The 23,708-nt window shown below is 47.6% G+C and overlaps 1 protein-coding gene across 5 annotated transcripts in view; it reads right to left on the reverse strand.

Annotated features, from left to right (window-relative positions):
* The window catches only part of LOC108303572 (myelin basic protein), a 144,564-nt gene that overhangs the window by 68,164 nt on the left and 52,692 nt on the right, over positions 1 to 23,708 (reverse strand). For all 5 annotated transcript variants that reach the window (XR_001824903.2, XM_017527496.2, XM_017527499.2 and 2 more), the window contains exon 3: positions 5,886 to 5,973. Coding sequence is in view for 4 of the 5 variants with exons in the window: in XM_017527496.2 (XP_017382985.1) it covers positions 5,886 to 5,973 (88 nt within the window). In the remaining variant the exon portion in view is untranslated. The remainder of the gene's footprint in view (positions 1 to 5,885; positions 5,974 to 23,708) is intronic.

Here is a 23,708-nt window from a genome sequence, read left to right on the forward strand (position 1 = left end):
CTGGGCCCTGCGTGTGTGCACCGCATTTTGTGGCAGAGAAAACAGCAGGCAGCCTGGCTGCAGCTGCAATGCAGCCTCTGTGTGGGAGCAGCAGGGTCAGCAAAACCGAGAGGCAGGAAGGAGCTGAGCTGAGCCGGGCTGGTGCCAGAGTGTCCTGCCCTGGGAGGCAGTGGCTTTATACTAATTGATAAAATACCCAGAGTAGGGGCGCATTACCATAAACCTCTAGAACCCTTGTCCTTAAAGCCCAGCCCCTGACCTGGGAGATGCCGGGGTGGCTGCTCCCGCCTGGCCCAGCGTCCCTCCTGCCATCCTCCCTGGCTGCCGGGCAAGGTCAGCTGTGCGGAAAACGGGCTCCCCTCCTCTTCTCTCCTTCCTTCCTTCTCTCGCCCTCACTCTTGCTCGCGCAATCTCGTTCTCTCCTAGTAATTGTTTTCACATCTGCTTCTATCTTTCAGAGTATAACTTCCATTTTTCCTTTAAATAAGGTGGTTTTGCTTCCGTTCTGTTTTCAGGTAAAGCAAATGGCAATCACGAAGCCCTCATTACAGACAGTGAGGTCGGGACAGGAAAAGTTCATTCACACGGAGGATTTCAGCCCCACTGGAGATGTCTTTCCTAGCATGCCTGGTGACCTGTGACCCTGCAAGCCCAGATATTCCCAGAAACTCCGCGGTTCTAGAAGGTTGGCTGGAATAATTAGGGTTTTAGAGCAGCTGTTGCAACGTTAGAAAGGCTAAGCGTGCTGCGCGCCACTCACCGTGTGGACGGGGGCGGGCGGCACCTGTGTGCATTTGCACCAGCGCACGGCCACTGGGAGTGCGTTCCCTGTTATCAGGGACCCTGGCTGCCGGGCTGCGTCTGCAGAGGCTTTGGGGAAGACACCGTGGCTGCCTCTTGTCCCTGGCCTGGTGTCCATGCGGCTCACAGGGCCTGCACTATAAAAATACCTTGAGGTCATTGACTACCATGTGACTCTTCACCTGTGATGAGAATTTAAGCAGGAAAAATTCTTAGCATTTGTTAAACAAAGCTCTGTATCCTTCAAAAAATGTCTGCAGTCTTCTCTCTGAAAATACTAGCCAAAGAGTATGGACAGGGGACGGGAGAGTCCCACGTGTGCACACGCATTAACTTGTTTATTACTCACAGGCCCTTTTATGATTACCCTACTTACATGTGGGAAGCCAAGACACGAAGAGTTCACTGCCAAAGGCACACGGCTGAAAGGTGGTGGGGTTCTGCCACCTGCTGTGTAAAATGAACAATGTCAGGCTGGCTGGGGTCCCCTTCCGCTTGGGCCACTGGGCAGCTCAGAGCCAAATGTGTGGCTCCCTGCAGTCACTGTCCCACGGCTGATGCGTCTATAGTCTCACTTCGCTTCATCTAGACTTCTCCATTTTATTTATATTTTACTGTTTCCTGGTGTTTTCTCCTACTGTCAACTAACTCAAGCTTGATAAAGTAAAGAAGAGCAAAACACACACACACACATGAATATGTGTGCTTAAATGTTTCTGGGATGGACATTTTAAAAATAAACATTAAACACAGATAATTGTATCTCCATTGTCTGAGCAATGTAGTGAATGTTTTCCTCATGACTCTTCAGCGGGTTTTGCCCTTACATGCTGTACACACTGGCCTTGGCCCCATGAAGCGGACACAGTGAACACACACGCAGGATGGTGATGTTTTCACGGGAGGACATCCTTCCCCTGCGGCTTATGCGTGACGCGGACTGCACCTGCTTCCAGCCCCGCCTTTGAGACGCCTGTCCCAGCACAGAAGAACCACACTCAGTTCTGGGGGCAGCAGCGCCCTCTTCTGGCCACTCCTGTCCTTCCTCAGTACAATTTAGGGAGACCTAAAACTTCCCTCACCTCAGCTGAATTGCCTGCCTTTAGTTAAGCCCCATGCTTAGTCAGCTCCAGCAGGAGGAGAGGTGGAGACGACTTCTGACCCCCTTCCTGCCTGGTTTCTAAGGAGGAGGACAGTGTGTACACTGCCTGTGGGTGTGTGGGTCAGAAAACGCTTAGCAGCAACTGGTCTACCGCAAAATGACCTGCTGCTTCCCCAGAGCACTGACAACACCCAGTTCTCCGGGCTGCCGTGCCTGAAAGTGTTTTCTTCCTCTTTCTGTAACTAGGCAAAACAGTCTTAAGCATAGCCACAAAGCTGTCAAAAAAAAAAAAATCACAGAAGGTATCTGAAAGTGTGCTCTAATGAGTTATTTGCTTAGATTAAAAACAATCCTTTGGTGGGATTTTTACCAGGCAATGAAGGGCAAATGAAACTTCAAAGTGCACTGCTATGAAAATGATTGGCTCTGGCCTTCACAAAGACGAGAAGGCAGGCTGGTTTTAGCTGTCTGTGGTTTTGAGCACTCAGTGTGTGAACCATAGCGATGGCATCTGTGCCAGAGCCAGCTCCTGGTACCAACTTCCCCTCAACACGCCAATCCAGTCTTCACTCAGGGGGGACCCTCTTATCAGACACTGCTGCCTTTTGACATCCACAGAGATCTCAGGTATGGGTGTCCTGCAGAGGTGGTCAGCTAAGGATTATGGCCTTCTGCACATGAATCACATTCCTTGCTCATTCTTCTTATGCATGGATGAAACGGTTACCAAGAACCGAGCATGGATGACTAGTGCTCACGGGATGTTAAGAATGATTTCCTAACATACTTATGGGGCTTACTATCCTGTCAGGGAAATACCTTTTTGTAAAGTGGGAGGGAGCTGCTGCTCTCATTTAGAGTAACTTTATACATTACATTGTAATTTAAAAAGAAATTGCATGTACGTCTCCAAGGTTTACAGTCAAGACTAATAGCCAAGGTTACTTTAGTTTCTTCTCCTTCAGCACTCTGCACGTTGAGTAGAGTTCTGCTTGCTCCAGCAAAGGATCGAGAATGGGAAATTATTCAGGTCCAAGGCAAATGCCCCACACCTCAACAGGCCCTTCCAGGTCGGCATCACTTGAGGTTGCTGCTCACAAATTGAGGAGTGCAGAGGCCTCCCGGGCCAGCCTCCCCCACAGTCAGACGAAACGAGGACACCTCAGACCGCAAGCTCCTCCCACTTCCCCCTTTGTTCTGACTGAACCTGAATCAGCCATCAGCTGCAAAGGCCTGAAGGTGACTCTTGGGGATCTGCTTCCTCATCACACTCACGGGTGGAGGGGCTTGGAATGTGGGAGCTAAGCTCACTCAGCAGGTATGTGTGCCTTGCTCTGGCATCCAAGGGCCTGGGAACATCTCAGTAAACACGACAGGCAGAAGGATTGCTCTTCCTATCAAAAGACAAGCCAAGTTTGTGAAATGATGGACATCGTCTGCATTTCCATCACTTCCAGTAGCATTCACGTTCAACCCTAAATAATAGCTCTCTAAACTGAATACCTCTCTGAAAAGGTTAAGGAGGGCTGCGTTTGGAAGGGCTTCAGGAATTATGTCATCTTCATAGTGTATGGAAAGGGCTGACTATAGAGGAACTTTCAATGTCATATTGTATCCACGCTGTATATATACCTACACATACATGTGTGTATGTGTGTGTGTGCGTGTGTGTGGGATGGTAACGGAACTGCCGCCATTGTTACTAACAATTTTCAAGGCAATTATCAAGGGGGATAATGAGAAAGATGATGCTTGCTTTAAAAAATCAGTAGGCTTAGCCAAAATAATTTTAGAACTCACTTTTATTTATATGTAAAACCTAAAATTGGCCATTTGTCTTCATGCTTTTCGATTATGTCTTTATATATGTAGCTGAAATATATGAGTAAAGAGGTCATCTAAAGGAATTTTTATTCTAGACTTTTAGAGGCAGACTTATTCTTAAAATCATCAAGGCTGGGACATCTCCTTCAAACTCACAGCTTGTCTATTCGAGGAAACCCTCAGTGCTCTGCAGAGTGAACGCTGCTGCTCCTAGTCACAGACGCAGCTGCCTTCAAATCCTACTTCTTCTTCCTCTGCCAGTAAGGATGGAAACCCTACTTCCTAAAGGCAGCGGGTTACGCTGAGGCACGCCTCCAAGAAAATTCCCATAGAGATCATCAGAAAGTACGCAGAAGCAAGCGGAGCACCAAACCCCTTTTGCACTTGCCTCTCTCATTTCTAGTCAAGGAGCCCTCATTGCTTTCAGTCTCTGGGCCTTTGGGTTATGTTGACTTTCATGGACACTTAAGATACTGAAACAGTGGGCATCACCACTTCTATTTTATGTATGCTCTGTCGAGAAGGACAGAATTATAGAAAAGAAAGGACTTTTGAAAAAGAGCAAGTTAATCAGGAACAAAAATTTGGCATAATTACCTTGCCTAACAAGTGAAGTATAAAGAACGGCCTTTCTATAAATAAGCAAAGACCAGGCTAGGGAATGTGGCCAGGAAGCCTGCTTGCCTTGAGTGTCGTCTGTAACCTGCAGGCTGGGCTGATCTTGGGGAAAGAGATGCGTATTTTAGCAGCCAGAAAATCACTCCTTTTTCCTTCAAGCTACAGTGAGTTCTCAGGATCTTAACACATTTCACAGCACCCCTTTTTCTCTTTGCTTTAGGAATACACGGAGAAAATCAGAGAGCTGTGCACGGCAGAACAGACCTGCCCTGAGTGTCTTCAGAGCCCTGTGGTCTTCGGCAAGTCACTGAGCCTCAGTGTCATGATGGGAACGGCATCAATGTCAACATCAAATGAGAACACGGTCGCTCACTCACAGGGGAAGCAGGAACAAAGACGAATGCTGACATTGCGTCTTAGTTCATTTTCTGTTGTGATAGCGGAATATCTGAGACTGGGTAATTTATAAAGAAAATAGATGCATTCCTTACAGTTCTTGAGGCTGAGAAGTCCCAGGGCATGGCACTGGCATCTGCTCAGCTTCTGGCGAGTGTGTCCTGACATGGGGGTGGTACTATATGGTGCCACAGAGCGAGAGCTGGCTCAGGCCTCTCCCCTCTCCTTAAAGCCATGGTCTCATCAGGGGCCCCACCCCAAGGCCCTGATGACTCAGTCTCTGCTCCTTGTTACATCCCAAAGGCCCACGTCCAATTAACATAGAAATTTAAGGATTAAGTTTCCAACACACGAAATTGGGGGACACATTCAAACCATAAAAATACATAAAGGCAATTTATATTCAATAAGGCAATACAAAAAAGTAAAATTTTGCAGACAACAGTTATTTCCCAATGCCTTCTGCGTCACTCTTTGCGGTTAAGATAAACACCACAGCATCCAGGCTTTGCTGTAATCTCACTTCCTCATTAGTTATTTTTTACGAGCACTGCTAGGCTTCCCAGTGCTCACATAGGGCTGGACAAATAGATGATCAGAGAAACACAATATAGTGAGGCAAAGCTGGGAAATGCAGTGTCTGTGTGTGCAACAAGGCATGTAAGCAAAAACAGAGCCGAGATGGGAAGGGATTGCAGGAGGGGAGGCGGGGCTGTATCTGCCACTTATCTACACAGCCAACATGTTCTTTTTTAAGACAGGCTCTTACTCTGTCACCCAGGCTGGAGTTCAGTGGTGCAATCACAGCTTACTGCAGCCTTGACCTCCTGAGCCCAAGTGATCCTCTTACCTCAGCCTCCCAAGTATCTGGGAACACAGGTGCACGCCACCACACCTGGCTAATTTATTTATTTTTTGTAGACCACAAGATCTCATATGTTGCCTAGGCTGGCCTTGAGCTCCCAGGCTTGAGCAATCCTCTTACACAGACCCCAAGAAGTATGGGATTATAGGCGTGAGCCAATGAACAGAGACTCTATGTTTTTAGTAACAAGAACAGATCTGTGATTACCCATGCAATTAAAAAAACAAAGGCTTCCCCGAGTCTTTAGGGCGTCACATTTCCAACGTCTGTGTCACCTACCAAACACTTCGTTGTCCTCTGAGTTCATCTGCGAAAGTTCACCCAGCTTTCTCTTTTTTTCAGATTCTCCTCTGTTAGTCTCACCATTCTGGAAAAAGAAAACACAACAAACCCCTTTCTTAAGATAAACTGTTTTATCAACAAAATAACTGTAATAAATTTGTCTCTATACATTTTTTATCGGATAATCAATTTCACATCTGTTTTCAAGGTAGAATATAGAGCTTTGGTCCAGAGGTGGGTTTTCTGCACAGTGGGTTTTCTGCACAGGATTCTGAATTCTTGCTTTTCTTCTCTGCCTAAACACCTAAGCACTTTCTTGACCGAGTTGATATAGTTTTATAAAAAAAATTTGGAATATCATTCTAGGTAAAATAAATTAGCTACACCCCATCCTATTTATTCCAGGGGTGGGCCCACAGTCACTGCTTTAGATTCCAAGTGACACTGTGAGGCAGAGCTGACACAGCCCTTCCTTCTCCAGTTACACCTTTGCTAACTGGAACCAGTCAGGACCACTTTGATGGGAGAATGAGCCCTTTTGGGGACAGAAAATGAAGCTGGTGTCGGGAGGCACCTTTGTATTCCGGGGGAGGGAAGCAGCCACTGTGGAACGGCCCCCACTGCTCCTTTGGGAATCTGCGGCCTCGGAGTTTCTTCCCTGTCTTCTGGGCCTCCCTTTGCCTGTTGCTGGGGCCCGAATGGTAGTATGAGCTTGTTTTCTGAGTTTAAAATGTTCAGGACACAGTTCGATCACCAGTGCAGAGACAAGATACGGTTCAGCTTCTTCATATTTTTGTGATATCAATTTTACTTGACTATTTTGAAATGTCACGCTTGCACATTACAGGATTAAAATCCTCTGGAAAGTGCACAGTGGCCATGTGCTGAAACCCCAGGGCCTCCTGGATGCCGCTTTCTCTTTGGGAGACAGCCGGCATTTCCAGCTTCTTCCAGGCTTTGCACAATCGTCTGTGCACCTTCAGGCAACTACACATGCGTATTCTTTTCCCTCGGCTTCATCTTCACATACGTGGCATCACACTGCGGATGACGCCCTCCTTCTTGCTTCTGCCTGGGAGCCAGGGGTCCTGGAGGCGGCTTCACGTCGGCAGCGCAGAGCTGCCCGCACAGCCCGCGAGCACTTCCGTCACGGCTCGCACCTCTCCAGGCTCCAGCACCACCATGCAGCTTGTTCCCATTTCTGTCTTTCGATCCTAACCACGTTGCCCCAATTCCTGCTCACTTCTCAGAATGCACATGGGCAGGGAGCATTTCTGGAGGAGGATTGAGTCACACTGGACTTTCACTGGGTGGGTGTCAGTGCTGCAGGCAGCTGCGCCGGTCCTGCTGCCACCCACCAGCAGCGCAGGGGGCTGCTTCTCTCGGGGGCTGCTCCCCTCTGGGGGCAGCGCCCCACCCTGGTCTCTGCACTTGACTCTGTACCAGTTTTCCACACCAATCTCTCATTTCCGAGGAGCCTTTAACCCAGGATCATAAGATGCGCATAGTTTCAATTTTACATAGTCTCTAGCCCTTCTGGGCAGAGCGGCAGGCACAGCCATTAAGTCATACTAGGTCTGAAGTCTGAGTCAGAGGGAGTGTGATGCACTGATGTACTTACTGCAGTGTGTTTGTTCCCGGAGAGAAGCCAGCCCTCTGAGCTCACATCAGCTAGGGTCCCGTGGTCCTGCTCCTAGTCACTGAGAGCCCTCTCGTGTGTGTGTGTGCGTGCATGCGTGCGCATGTGTGCATGTGTGTATCAGGGTCTTCATTCCCACCCCTGGGCAGATGGGAGGGGATGGATGGGCGAGGTCCCCACCAACCAATGTGTACGGCATTATGTCCACAAGCCAATGCTGTCTAGTGTGATGAACACACTGAAAACACAGGGGTTACTGCAATGTGTACGGCATTATGTCCACAAGCCAACGCTGTCTAGTGTGATGAACACACTGAAAACACAGGGGTTACTGAAGTCACAACATTGAGGAGGGAGGAAGTTGCCTTCAAGGTGTGAAATAAAATTGTGAAGAGGGCACTGGTTTGGGCTGAGTCCGTGCACCAGGCCCAGCCGATGCCCCCAATATGAAGTACGGCACCAAGCCCAAACAAAGATCTTCATCTGACCTTCTGAGAAACCAGGAGAGAGAACAGCCCAATTTCCAAGCAGGCCAGGTTTAGCCCGGATGATGAGGAAGTCCCGTCTGTTCTAACCTTTGCAGGGGAGTCACTTTGGAACCACCCACCCATCCGCCCGCATTTTGTTGTGTGTCTGCTTTCCTCAGTCTCTGTTTAGAAACCAGCCTCCTCTGCTCAGCTCATCGGAGCACTCATTCTGTTTTGTAGAAAGAGGTGTTGCCGGATTCTAGAACGACAAGTAACAGCCAATGCAGGCTTCTACATTTGTTGTAACTTTGTCTCTACCTGCCAGGCTTCTGCTACGGGATGGCTGGTGTAGAAATCCAGGCGCTGCTTTCCAGACCTCGAGTCACAGAGTTCCAGGAGACTGTTATTACTAAGTAATGAAATGCAGAGAATGTTCCAACTCGCTGAGAATGGAGGAAATACAGAGCAAAACAAACATGAGATTTCAACGCAGCAAAGTAGGAAAAAACTGACTCCCAGCATTGCTAGAGACGGAGAGGGACAGGAAGTTTTCTGGGACTGGAATAAATGCTCTCAGCCTCTTGCAGCCTCACCTCGGGGCCTCTGACCTCACCACCCGTGGCTTCCACGCTCCCAGCCGCCTGTGACCTTCCGTGGATTTTCAGTGTCTCTATTACAGAAACTCACGGAACAGCCCATTGGTTTGTCCACCTCCCTGTGCTGCTGTGAACAGGTGAACATTGTCCTTGAGAGCAAGAACCATGCCTTACACACCTTCCTACCCTCACACCTAGCACAGTGCCTGGCACCCAGCGAGTGCTTCTGAAACACAGTTAAAGTGGATTGTTTCTGTTTCAGCAGAGGGAGCCAAAGATAGCTGACTATGCATACAGCTTTTCATATCTATCCGGTTAATTTTAGAAGACGGTAAAACTTGGAAAAGAAATAATTTCCTGGTAGTCTTTCCTCAGCTACAGATTCATGTCATGTTTTTTACATCTAGCTTCTATGCTAATATAAAGTTATATTCTTCACTAATTACAAAATACTAAGTGTTAAGAACTAATTAAATATGATTCAGCTGCCGTTGTTATTGATCGTAGCTGCATTCTCTTCATGCTAATGTTTTTCCAACAGGGACAGCGCTAGGACAGCCCTTCCCACGGCGGGTAGCACAATGCTGCGTCTTGGAAATGAGGCGTTTCGGATACAGAGGGAAAGCTGATATTTAAAGCGCATCACTTTGCTTTAAGTGCGTGGAGGGGATAACCCAGCGACAGTGACTTCCCTGCGTCCACTTCCCAGGCTGGTTTCGAGGGTGGGGGCAGCAAAGGTGAGGAGGAATTTTGTGTCCCGTGTACCAGTTTGTGCCCACGTTGGTCCCATGGCGATGGTGCATCTGCTCTGTTCATCCGTCACATCGAAGTGGCCACATGTGTACCCTGAATAGTGACAGCAGATGGGACTCCAAATCCTCCCTTTTCTCTGCCTTCTCAACTCAACTCTCTGATGGTTAAACATCTCCAGGTCACACAGGGGCGCAAGATGTGTGCAGAAAGTACACACTGGCCTGGGAAATTTCGTGACTAATTTCTACTCAAATATAAGGCTTGTTTTTGAGACCTGATATTGCTATTTGAAAAATATAAAATATTCCCTTATGATGAACACATTTCCTGTAAGCCAAATGTCTACTAGGAAAACAAACACTGGAGATGATGTGTCAAAAGCGATGTGATTTTCGTGATGAGAAAACAGGAGCTTCCTCAGACGGGGTGTAGATTTTCAAGAGAGGTGGGTCCTGGCGGTTCAGGCCCTCTGTGCCTCATTGCCCAAGTGAGTCCAAATCCGAGTCCAAATGGATTCTGTGACTGCAGGTGTCAACAGGCATTTCAAGCCACGATGGCTCCTTCATACGTTTGCAGCAACCTTCTTTTCCGTCAGCCTACATATGTGGGAGCTGACCTAAGTAAGAACCTATGTCCTATCCGTAACAATTTTGGAAGGTGTGTGGGAGTTTTCTGCAGAAGCCCCAGGAAACGGGCACATTCCCCACATTGCAAGCAGCATCAACAGCTCGGGACGTCACCATGCATGGTGAAGATGACAGAGAAAAAAGTCTATTTTTTGGAACAAAGGAAATGATAGTCTCCTAATCGATTATAAACCAGTAATCAGTCTCATTTTCTCTGTGAGTAAAAACGCAGAAACAAAAAACCTCTACCCGGCCTTGACCTCTAACCCCTTAAGTGGCAAGCTTTCCCCGGGGGTCAGCATGGCCCTGCACAGGGACCTGGGGCAGGCCAGGGAAGGGGCCCTGGGAACTCACAGGTGAATGCTATACTATATTAATAAATACCTTGAATATGCCCCTCTTAAAGCACGACCCCATGTCTCATATTCTAAATCAATTATATCTTAGTTTTAAATAACCGTCTCAACCAAACCTCTGCCAACTCAACTTTTAAGGCCCCGAATCCCCAGAATTCCACCCTCTCCGGCCACCTGGAAGCACAATTCAGTTGTCTTCATCAGAACCAAGTGGAGAAGCAAAGGACAGCATGGTGTCAAACCTCCCAAAGCCAGTCACAGCCGGCACGCCGGCGGGCGGAATCTGGGTTGGTTTTGAGGACCCGGCTCAGCTGCTCGCTCCTGCATAGCCAGAGCGTCCAGTCATGTCTTCGAGGTCTCCTACTTGGAACGGCTATTCACATACGTGCCCACGCATGGCACACACGCCCGCCCACACTGTAGTGAAAATACTCTTATAATCAGCCTTACATTTTTAAAAGATTGATGGTCTGGAGGTAGCAATTTCAGGAGGGATGGTCCAGAGGTAAGTTTCTACTCAATCACCACAGAAAAGGCTGTGGGAGAGGAAACCCTTGCTGCATATTGTTACAAACATTACACAGTGTATTCCCCAAGTCCCGATTCACTCTACAAACTACTTCTCAGGAGAGGAAAGGGTTGAAGCATGTTACAAAGAGACTTTCACCTGCAAAACCTGTTGTATGCTATACTCAGGGTCAGGGTCTGCCACAGGCTGCTTGCATTCAAAACATGTAAGAATTGATTTTGAGAATTTTGCAATCCCTTAAAAAATCCTGCCTTTCGAGAGATGTCCTTATTTGTTGTGCTGTTCTGTTTTGTTTTGTTTTACGCTTTCAATAGCCAGAAGCCACGGTTTTTAGTTTCTGTCTCTAGTGATAACCAGAAAAGAGGATGAGGAAGGAGCTTTACTGGCCCAACCAGAAACAGAAACTAAGAACCCATGACTGTGTTTTCTCCTTGGACACTCTGAGTCTTGAGCGGAGAATCACTGGCATGGAAGCAGGTAAAACTCTTGTCTGGTTCTGTGTCCTCAGTACCTTGCCATTCCCATGCATGCTTGCAACAAACACTGCCCAGGAGCTGAGTATACAGAGGAAAATAAGGTAGTATTTTAATAAGCCAAATCAGGCGTTTCAAAGCTAGAAAAGCAAGCCCAGAATGTCAGATGGCGACTGTCCAGTTCAATATGGTGGGCCAAGCCCCATCCGTCACACTGCAGAGTGTCAGTGACGTAGGAAATTCACCATGTTTATTTTTTCTGAGATGTCCTAGAAGAAAAATTAAAGTGATTCATATTTTAAAAATTCCTAGGATGTTTAACAAGAGAAGTTGCCACTGTCTTCCCCCTATCTTAAAGCAATATGTTATTTCTGAATCTTATACTTGACTGACCTTATTTAAAAAGGAAAAAAAAACCCAAAAAACTCAGCTGAAACTTCCTATGATTTCACAGGCGACACAGTCATATGCCGCATCCGCGTGCCAGCTGCCTGGCTTGCAGAGGCTGAGGTCCTGCCGGCGGGCACACCCCTGCCCCCCACCCTGTCTCCGCTGGCCTCCTGCCTCAGAATTCCCAGCTCATTTCCATGCACAAATCTCAGCATGGTCTGTTGTTCTCACAGCACCACTCGTATTTTGAGCCTTAGGTCCTTCTGGAGGGGATGCTACTGAAAGGCAGGTATTTCTTTAAGTTTTCTTCACCGTCTGCCAGATTCCCTGCTGTAGTCAGATCTAATCCACCCAGATGTTTGCAGAAAATGGTTTGGGGGCATCAGGATCTGCAACATGGGTATGTCGAGGCAAAATCATGATCTGCATGACAGCCAGGACTTCAGGCTCTCAGAAGCTGGCTGCTGGGGTCACTGGGAAGGTAATTAAGTTTTCTGTACCTCTGTTTGCTCAGCGTTAAAATGAACATTATAATCATACTTTGTGGTCGTTGTGAAGAGCATCCAATACGTGGAAACTGCTTTTTGCAGAAGCACACAAGGCCACTGAAAACACCGATCCGTAGCAGCTTAGCTTCGCACTGTTATCAGAATAAGCCCTTATTTTTTTCTCAGAACCATCATGGCCCCTTCTCAGGGGCTCTGGCCCAGGACCCCCAGTGTGGCAGCAGAAAGAGGTGATTGTGCATCAGTGGGGTGCAGAGCCGTCCCCAGCACAGTTACTCAACAGAGATCGTAAGCGAGTCAGGCTCCCCTGCCTAATTGCCCCAGGACAATGGTCCCTGTCCTGTGACATCATCATGAGGACTGCAAATGTGCACGTTTCTCTGGAGGAAAACTCACTGCTTGGGGGACGCCTGGCCTGTTCGGCCACCGTCAGCAGTGGCCAGCCCTCCCTGCCTGCAGCACCATGTTCTTCCTGCATCTTCGCCCACTGCCATTGCCCGACCTTAGATTTCTCTCCAGTTAATCCACATCAGAGATTTCTAGGATTTCTAATGAAACTTTAGTTGACAATGAAAACTTCCAAATGCTTTTTCAGAATCTAGAATCCGTTCACAAATTTCATTTCCAGTCCCAGAAAGTCAAAGATATCAGGTAGAGGTAAACTGGCTGATTTTTCAACTTACATATTTTTGCTCTCTTTAAATTTTTATAACTGTTTCATGCGTATATGTAACATATACACAAGACTACATTATAAAAGGAATTTCAGCATTATCTAGTTTTATAAAGAGGGTGAACACTAGGTTTATATTAAGAACAGTGGCACATCCGAGATTTTATCTACTTGAAAGCTAAGTTTCGTGGATGCTCATGAAGGAATGAAATTCCTGGGTCAGAGACAAAGTGCAGGTTATTATTCACAGCTGTACGGACGTTTCACCATTTGGGCATGGGTTCCCTAATACCCAATTCATGTAGGAGTCACGGGAAGGGGCCCAGGTGGCTGCCTGCATGCAGTGGGTTGAGTGGCAGGAGAGGAAGCTCCACTTAGGAAACCTGAATCCTTTATAACTGTCAGTAGCTATGCCAGTGCCCTGCTCTAGAGGAAGACACTGTATCTCCCAAGACCTGTATTTTGCTCCAGATACACACACTCTCTATCTTCCCAACCTGTTCATTATATAAACATCCTGGAAAAAATAGTCCATAATAAGGGTGGATCTCGTCTGGCTTGCAGGACAGGCAGACCGCTGGAAGATTATCTCCCAACAACTAGTTATATAAGAGGTGACCTACTGAAAACTAACAACTGCTCTTTGGCTGGCTCGATGGTGTATCTCCTGCCTTTCACCCAGTTCACAGTCAAACCCAACTTCACACATTTTATTCTCAAGCTAAAAGATCACCATGATATCTGTTACTTTAGATGTCCTTGTAGGAAACAAAATGTTACAGACTTTCACAATTAGAAACACTTTAGAGACCAGCCCAGCCACTCATCTTACCACCAAGGCTGACTTACCACTAAGTGATGCTGACCTGTGCACACACACAGGGTCTTCAGCTTAGAGACGACACTAAACCCTTGGGCAAATGCACAGAAAGCATTGCTTCTGGTCTGGACAGAGGTCTGCGGACTTTGCAGCCCCCCAGTCTGGGGGTCCTTGGAGGTATACAGTGCCCGCGTGGGGCCACTGATTTTTCTGTTTCTCCCACCTTTGGGCTTGGCTGCTTCTGGGAAGGGCCATGAGGCTTGTGCTGATGGTGGAGTCTGAAGATGATGTGTTCAGTGAGCCGTGGTCTCAAGGGAAGCGGACAGGCTTCTCCAAGGGAGTCAGGGACTGCAGGGCTGAGGTCCTATGTATCACAGTTTTGTAGAATTCTTTCTTTTCGGTCAGCAAGACTATAGGCCTATGATATGGAGAGGCCATAAGGCTTTGGCCACAAGCTACACGGAGAGCTGGGCCTCAGTGTCTGGCCCCCATCCAGGCCTGGGAGAAGGAGATGCTCAGGGAACATGGTGAGAGGGGTGGGGTCAAAGGAAAACAAGTGGGGGTTGCTCTGGGAAGGAAAGGGAACCCAGGCACAGCCGCGGGTGGGGCTGGGGCGGAACCGAAGCCCATGATTTCATGGGAAATCAATACCCAGACAGAACCTGCATTCCTCAGCCTCAGTTCGGAGCGGAACGGCTTATAATTTCGTGGCTGCCGGAGCACTGCTAGCAGTGCCTGCATGGATTTTCCAGGGCCAGTAAGAAACATTCATGCAAACATCACAGCAGCTGAAGAGAAATCTGCAGACGGAGCTTTTAACTCACCTGTGATAAGTTTACCACATCATGTTTAGATGATCCCCAAGTTCTAGGTAATACTATCTTGATTAAAAAATAAACTGTGGGTGTTTAAAGAGGATACTGCAGGTAAAACAAACCTGTAAATACAGAAACAGACTATCTGACAGAGCTTGTAAGATCTCGATCCCCCCTCCATGATCCAGAATGGAGGAGAAAGGGTCTTTTCTCACCGCAGGTGGAATTGCTGAAGTATCTACTCTCCTGCCCTTTTTGTCTGGAAGGTTCTCCAAGGGATGGAATAACTTTCTGGAGATGTGGTTTCTGCATCATATAGATGTGGTTTCTGCCCATTTATTACTTTGGAGCAAAATGAGTAAATTTTTGCACAAACCATTAAACTATGTTTTTGTTATAGCTAACATTAAAATGGAATTGATAAGAGAAAACCCTCGTACTCCCCATAAAAGGATAATGAAATATCTAATAAATTTAGCCTTCCATCGAAACGTCCATCGCTGGCCTAGAGGATGTCTGGCACCTCTAGATGGCAGCGAGTTGGGTCCCCTCCTACAGGAGCAGTGGGCTGATGGTGGGGGCACTGCAGCCCCCAGGGTCGGGGAGAGAGTTGGGTTGAGGGTGTAGCCACGTGATTTTGATACGCAAGCCCCTCTTCGAGTATAGCAGAGAGAAGAAAACTGCCGAAACACGATGTTTTGCTTGGGGACAAATGGCTGATATTGTTTTGAAGCCTGCGTGAACTAATCTTGAATGCCCACATGGAGGAGCTCTGTTTAACGTCCTCAGAACGGGAGCTTTTCAGTGCACGGGAGCCAGTCACCCATAAAAACGTGCACCCTGCACTAACGGTACTTCCTGTACAGAACAGTATTACAATCCGACGCAGGAGAGGAGGCGCAGAGCGGAAGTGAGATTAGGCGTCGTATATTAGGCTGCAAATGGTGCGGTGAACGTTATCATGAGGGCCTTGCTGGTCTCAGGGCACTGTTGGCCTCTGGAGGCAATAGGCAGGGCACAGAATGCTGATCTGAATATCAAACATTGATGCATGCAGAGGGTTCTATCAAATTTATCACTAACCTTCACAATCTTTGCAACTTTGATTTGAATACATCAAAATCGAAGAGCACTGTGAGTGTGCGTTATGAACGGCAGCGGTGGTTTATGCTATTCAGCTGACAGCCTCTGATTCAGAATTGACCACGTGCCTCTCAGTGTCAGGCATGAAAGAGGGCTGCCTGGGTTGGACACTTGCCCCATGGAGAGGCCACCCAGTTTCCCTTGCCTGGAACCGGACTGGCCCTGGTGGTCCCGCCAACACGGTGGGATGGGTTTGGCAATTGGCCTGACCTTGACAAGGACCGGCCACTTCCACTGTGGCCTTTTGAGTCACCACATGGGCCATTCGATTGCTCCGCAGGGGAGTCCACCTGGGGAGGCCCCGAGGCCGCTGGAGAGGGGAGCCCTGTGGGGCAGTTTTCCAGCCGCTCCCCCTGGCCCAGCCGCACCTGGAGAGGCCCTGGGCCACACAGAGGCCTCCGCTGCCTGTGAGAGCAGCACCTAGGTGGCACCACCACTGCTGAGCGCTGCCTGAATCCCAGCTCACCAAATCCCGAGACCTAATAACACTGCTGCCGCGTCAGTGCTGAGGTCTGGAATCATCTGTTTTGTAGCAACACGAAGCAGGAACAACCGTGCCAGCTGATGCGTTATGCCTTTTCACTCTTCCTGATCTTCCACAGAGCAGTTATTATTAAATATATTGGTGACCACTCAAGTTAAAAACGTGTTTAGCAATTCTGGAGAAAAGGGCCAATCACACAAACTTTTAATTTAAGTATGAGGTTAAATACACTGAAGAATACCTGATTCCAGTGAGTAGGCACAGAAACCCCCAGAAGAGGCTCCAGCCCCCAGTCCACAGGGCCCAGTGGTGACAGCATTCTGGAGCCAGGGGCCAAGGCGCCAATCCCACCCCACCCTAACCAGCTGTGCCATCAAGGCAAGTGGCTTAATATGTCTGTGCCTCTGTTTCCTCATTGGCACAAGAGTCAGGACAATAGTACCTCTTGTTACCAAGAAGATGAAGTGAGCTAATACTTACAAAGGGCCTGGCACAGAATTAGTGCTGTGTGTTTGGTATAAAATTAAAACACAACAGGCTGGGTGTGGTGGCTCAGACCTGTAATCCCAGCACTTTGGGAGGCCGAGGAGGGAGGATCCCCTGAGGTTCAAAGTTCAAGACCAGCCTGGTCAACATAGTGAAGCCACATCTGTACTAAAAATACAAAAAGCATTGCTGGGTGTGGTGGTGGGCACCTGTAATACCAGCTACTGGGGAGGCTGAGGCAGGAGAATTGCTTAAACCCGGGAGGCGGAGGTTGCAGTGAGCACTCCGGACTGCGCTCCAGCCCGGGCAACAGGGATGAGACTGTCGCAAAAAAATAAAATAAAACAATTCTTTTCTTGATCCTTCCTCTGAAAATACTGTCCCCTGCAAACCAGAGCCCAAGGCTGGCACCTGCACTAGGTGACTCCCAGGCCCTCACCGCATTCTACACCATTTCCCAAAAGCGCCTGGGTGGAGGTCTGGAGAATAACTCTGGACACCCGCTAAAGTAAAGACACAACACAGCCCTGCGGTGCGGCAGGACCTTGCTTGGACTGGGTTTTGCTGAGGGGATTAAGTCCGTGATTCCTCAGTGCTGGGCCGGCCCAGGGCAGCGGCCTCGGAAGGGCCTGCAGAGCTTGTCCTGCACCCTCGAGATTCTAGCTCCCTGGTCTTCACCCTCGCAGGTGACTCTCAGCACAGGCAGGATTCGAAACTACTCATTAGGATAATTCCAGAAAAACATGTCACAGAACTAACAATTTTCTTTGGAAAATAAGGCACATTATAGAATCTAAACTTACCAGGATCACCGTGGGAGGATTGCTATTTTAATTCAGGAAGAGCACAGGTCTTACATTTGCCAATTTCAGGACTGAGATCAAGAGACAGGTAACGGAAGCATCCTCATGGACGGACTCTCCCCACCATTATCCCTGAGAGCTGCCCGCCCCGCCCCCGGCCTCTCCAGGGAAGGCTCACTGCAGACCCACGTGCCCACCATGGGCCTCCTTATCTCCAGCCCCAGCAGCTGAAGGACAGCTATCTGTTCTAACAATGGAAGATGCATTTTCATGGCTAATCCCAAATCAAGCCCTCCCATCTGTCCTTGCCAAGTGTCACAACATCTTGCACATTCAGGAGACGCACTCACATTGTGTGAGTCGCTCTCCAGGTCGAAGCTGCCTTTGTCTCCCTTCCTACCTCCATTTTCAAAGGCCCTTGTTCCCTCCCTGTCATTCCACCGCCTGCCCTTCCAGGTTTCTTGCTGTCTGACTAGTGAATTCCCAGGAATCAAGGACGTTTTTAATATTCTGAAGTTGCTATTTAGCCCTCATGTGACAACTTCTGGAGAAAGGAGTAGAAAGGTTCATGATGCAAAGTGCTCATCAGACACACGTCCACAGAAGGTGCCATAGTCTGCTGGTCTCACTACCTCTGCGTTCAGCCAGAATCAGGAAATTTGAAGCCGTCTTCCCATGAGGCTACAGCTGGAGCCCGGAGAACTCGTTTCTCCAGAAGCTGTCACACAAGGACGTGAGGGCTGAAGAGCGTCTCCAGAGTTGGAGAGCAGCTCCGCAGAGGGGGGCGGTCCTGACAGGTGGGCTCCGTCCCGAGCACTGGACTGGGGCTCTGCTCCCCCTCCTGTCTTCGGTGGGGTCGGGTGGGCTCCAACCATCAAGGATGCTCCAATCCTGTGCTCTGGCCCCTGCCTGTGACCCTATAAAGCTGGGAACTCTGGGCAGGCTCAGCACTGGGATTCCAGGAGCCTAGCTGTGCTCTGGGCACCCCTGCCCAGCACCCTCCCAAGACTGCAGCTCCTTGAGCCCAGGGATGAGTCAGCAGCTCGCCATCACCAAGGCCAGCAGGAGACTGGAAAGCAGAAGTGTCCCACAAGGGGGCACATCATCCGTCAGGCACCCCTGACGAAGGACCAAGCCTGCGAGTCCCCAGCCTCAAGGTTGCAGAGTCAGCAAAAAAAAAAAAAAAAAAAAAAAAAAAAAAAAAGGAGACAGTTCCAACGTGCTCAGAGTGGCTGGTAAAGGGTCTTCTGGACCAAGGGTAGCAGACCTAGGACTATTTCTCTGAGAAAAGGACAGCAGCCAAGAGCAGCCACCCGGTACACTAAGCTTGGAGGGACGCTGAGCTCTTAGTCCGACAGGCAGTGCCACCCACGGCCACGGGCACTGTGGGGAAGCAGGGCTCAGGGAAAAGCTCAGACATGTAGCTTTGGAGATAAATGGAGGAAGTCAGTTTCTCACCAGGACACACAATGTTTAGGGGGAATTGTGGAATCTCTCAAAGGTAGATTCTCTCTTACTTTGCATTTCCTCACTGGGGAATGAGGTTGAACATATCTTCATGTGCTAACTGGCTACTTGTATATCTTCAAGGGTTAGCAGGAATCAGAAATAATAAATATTACAACAGCACACACACAATTTATTCCCATGCTGATATTTCAGTTCTTAAATATTATTCCTGTTCCTATTTATGATACATGTTATTCCTATTCCTATATTTAGGAATATTAAAAACTTCCATGATTTCTTCACCTCTCAAAGGTAAATTCTCTCTCTTTTCTCTAGCTCTTTTCAAGAAGCAAATATTCCTTCCACACTCAGAATAAATTCAGGTTCTGTGTGGGTTGGTTGTATATACAATTTAAATCCCTGTGGCACTGTTCTTTAGTTAAGTCTCAAAATAGGAGGAGAATCTCCTCACAGCGTCTGGGACTGCAACTCCCCCCAGGACCGAATGGCTCTTCACCAACTAGAGTGCACGGCGAGAATCAAGCCCACTAGTATTTCATGTGGATGGAAAAAAATGCATGTTTTTTAAACCTCAATCTGGTGGTAAACTATATTTGAAACCCTTTCGGAACTGAAGTATCAGCCCAGGAATAAATTGTGTGTGTGTGCTGTCATAAAAATCCTTCTTATAACTTTGCAAACTTATTGCTCAGCGTTTTTTGTTTCTTTTAATAAAGATCATAGTTTTATTCTTGCCCTAGACTGGGAAAACGAAAGAAAGAATTGTACAAACAGGCTCATCTCAAAGGCATCCCCCTTCTCTGCAGAATCAGAACAGGATGGGGACAATCAAGCTTCAGGACAGGCCCCAGGCTGTCCCAGCCACACGGGGCTCCTCGCAGGGGTCCTGCTGGGTCTGGGGTGGATCACTGTTTGTTGTGGGGCAGAGGCTGCCCTGCATGGGGGGGGTGTTTGGTGTCCACCCACTAGATGCTGACAGCAGCCCCTGCTTTGACAACCAGACCATCTGCAGGCATTGGCAGATGTCCCTTAGGGGCAAATCACACCTCATTAGGGGCTGTTGGTCTAGACAGAGGGGTACTAGAGAGGAAGTGAAAACGGCCAATCCATTTCCTAGTATAGCTGGTAGCAACATGGTTTTCATAAAGACACTTTTTATTTATTTTTTATTTTTTTGAGATGAAGTCTTGCTCTGTCGCCAGGCTGGAATGCAGTGGTGCGATCTCAGCTCACTGCAACCTCTGCCTCCTGGGTTCAAGCAATTCTCCTGCCTTGGCCTCCCGCGTGGGATTATGGGCGCGTGCCACCAGGCCCGGCTAATTTTTGTATTTTGAGTAGAGACGGGCTTTCGCCACGCTGGCCAGGCTGGTCTTGCACTCCTGACCTGAAGTGATTCACCCGTCTCAGCCTCCCAAAGTGCTGGGATTACAGGTGTGAGCCACGGCACCCGACCAAGACACTTTTTATCAAAACTCTACTTTTAACAAACTAGAAATGATGAAGGCATAGTCTTAAAACTCGACTTTTAAAGGAATAATTTGAAGGTAGGGACAACACACAGGATTGGAGGCTGACTGAAGGTGGGAAGTGACTTCAGCCCTTAAAACAAGTGCCCCCCAGGCGGTGGCTCTTGGAGGCAACACAGAAGCAACGAACAAGCTAAGACATCACAGATCAATGAGACTCCATCAACGTGGAGAACCTCAAGGTTCTCCGTGGACACCGTCAAGAAAGGGACACATAACCCAGAGAAACGGAGAAAACATTTGCCAATTGTAGATCTGACAAAGATCATGTATCCAGAATATGTAAAGGATTCCTACAACTCAACAACAAAAAGACAAAAACTCAGGTTTGAAAGACAGGCAAAAAATGTGAAAAGACATTTCTTTTTTTTTTTTTTTCCCATTTATTTATTTTATTGTATTTTAGGTTTTGGGGTACATGTGAAGAACATGCAAAATTGTTACATAGGAACACACATGGCAGTGTGATTTGCTGCCTTCCTCCCCATCACCTACATCTGGCATTTCTCCCCCTGCTGAAAAGACATTTCTTTAAAGAAGATACACAAATGGCCAGCTAGCACACGAAAAGATGCTCAACATTATTACTCAGTAAAGAAATGCAAATCAAACCACCATGAGATACCACCTGCAGGATGGCTAGAATCAAAAAGACTAAGGGCAGCTGCCGGTGAGGATGTGGAATGTAAACAGGCTCTGTGGAAGAAAGTCTGGCAGCTCCTCAAAAAGTGAAACAGAAAGATACCACACGACCCACAGCTTCACTGCTAAGGATACACCCAAGAGAAATAAAAGTGTATGTCCACACAACGCTTGTACAGGACTCTTCACAGCAGCATATTTTATACTGGCCAAGAGGCAGAAACTACCCCAATATCCATCAACTAGTTAATGAATAAATAAAATATGGGACAGTCCTACAGAGGGATATTATTCAGCAATAAAAAGGAATGAAGTATTGGCATGTGCCACACCATGGATGAGCCTTGAAAACATTATGCTACACGAAAGAAGCCACTCACAAAAGCCTGTGTTTTCATGGAAGATTCCATAAGTATAAAACGTCCAGAACAGGCACAGGACAGACACTGGGAGGGCATCGGGTGTTGCTTGGGGACTGGGGAATAGGATGAGGTCGGGTGCGGGTGAGCAGTGACTGCTAATAGGTATGGAGTTTCTCTCAGGGTGGACAAAACGCATTAAAATTAGATTGTGGTGATGGCTGCACAATCCCGTGAATGTACTAAAAGCGTGGATGTGTACACCAGTGTGCACCCAAAAGTCAGGACCCAGTGAGATACTGAGAGATGGTGACTGGGCATGTGGCTCAGGGAAGAACCACAGGATCCTTCCTCCCTGCAGCTGCTGGCTGGCCCAGGTGGTCTAGGGAATGCCATGTGGTTCAGAAGGACAAGGAATCTTCCCTCCCTGCAGCTGCTGGCTGGCCCAGGTGGTCTAGGGAACGTCACGTGGTTCAGAAGGACGAGGAATCCTTCCTCCTGCAGCAGCTGGCCCAGGTGGTCAAGGGAACACCACATGTTTCAGTGCCAGGATCCCAGACTGATTTTAAAATGTGGGGAATTAACATTTAAGGAGACTGTTCTCTTTAGCTAATTGCTAGTCTGACTATTCTGCTTCTGGATAGAGTATTTTTTGTTTTTGTTTTTGAGACAGTCTCGTTCTGTTGCCCAGGCTAGAGTGAAGTGGTGCAATCTCAGCTCACTGCAACCGCCGCCTCCTGGGATTGAACGATTCTCATGCCTCAGTCCCCTGAGTAGCTAAGACCACCACATCTGGCTAAGAGGTTTTTTTTTTTTTGTATTTTTTTTTTTGTATTTTTAGTAAAGATGAGGTTTCTGCCATGTTGGCCAGGCTGGTCTTGAACTCCTGACCTCAAGTGATCTGCCCACCTTGGCCTCCCGATGTGCTGGGATTACAGGCATGAGCCACCACGCTCCACCTACAGTGATTATTCGAATTGGTTTATGAGTAAAGGCTCAGTAAATACTTCCTGCCCAACACCACTCAGAGCTGAGGACCCAGAGGAAAAGTTCCACAATGTCACTAATCTGCATTTCAAATCCAGGAGCCTTTTCTTTCACAAATGTTGACAGTAGCAGAGGAAAACACAGGAAGCACTTTCCATGAGACTATGAGATTCCAGGATTTGTTTTTAAAGAAGCTACACAAGAGAATGGAAACAGAAGTCCACATAAAAGTTGCACGTGCACTTTTTGTTTATGGTAGAGTTATTCATGATAGCCAAAAAGCTATAAACCCAAACATCTACCAACAGATGAATGGGTCAGCAAAATGTGGTATATTTTACATATAACAAAATGTGTACATTGTTATAAAGACAATTATATAACAAAATGTCTATACTCTATACAATGAGATATTACTTAGCTGTATTTTAATATAATGTATAAAAAAGAATAAAGCACTGATACATACTACAACATGGACGAACCCTGAAAACATGAAAGAATCTGGACACAAGATCACGTAAACGATTCCATTCAGATGAAGCATCTGGAAGATGGAGCCCTAGAGACAGGACGTGAGCCAGCAACTGCAGAGGGCTGTGGGGGTGGAGGGGTTGGTAAAGGGTACAGGTTTCTTTCTGAGGTGGAGTCAGTGTTGTAGACTGACCGTTGGGATAGTTGCACGTGCCTAGGAATCTAATAAAAAAGACGGCATTGTACACTTAAAGTGGGTGAATTGTGTGTCATTTGAATTACATCTCAATAATGCTGTTTTTTTAAAAAACCCATAAATGCTCAGTGTATGGGTGGTTGAAAATGAAACACTGTCATAGCATTGTTAAAAGGGAGTTTGGAACCACATATTGGGGGAACTCAGGAAGCCATTTTCCCATGGAAAACATTACTTACGTTAGTAAATGGCCCTTTTAGTTTAAAGCCACACTCTTTGTGAGAACATTTTGTGGTGTAATTAAGATGGCAGTGTTTAAATAACAAGTACTGTGAAGCTTGTCAGAATCAAAATGGAGTCACTTGGGTTAAAACGCTGAAAAACTGAGACAGGGAAGGCCACGAAGGGAGAGTTTTCATGCACAAAAGCCTGACTGCAAGAGCCACTACAGAAGACTGCAAAAATCACAACCTCGCCAAGAAGCCATCACAACCCCACATACACACACGTGTGCACGCACACACACACACACACAGATACATCACAGCCACACACACACACACACACATACACAGATACATCACAGCCACACACACACACACACACA

The sequence above is a fragment of the Cebus imitator genome, unplaced genomic scaffold (genome assembly GCF_001604975.1).
Source record: "Cebus imitator isolate Cc_AM_T3 unplaced genomic scaffold, Cebus_imitator-1.0 Scaffold49, whole genome shotgun sequence".
NCBI classification, from domain to species: Eukaryota; Metazoa; Chordata; class Mammalia; order Primates; family Cebidae; genus Cebus; species Cebus imitator.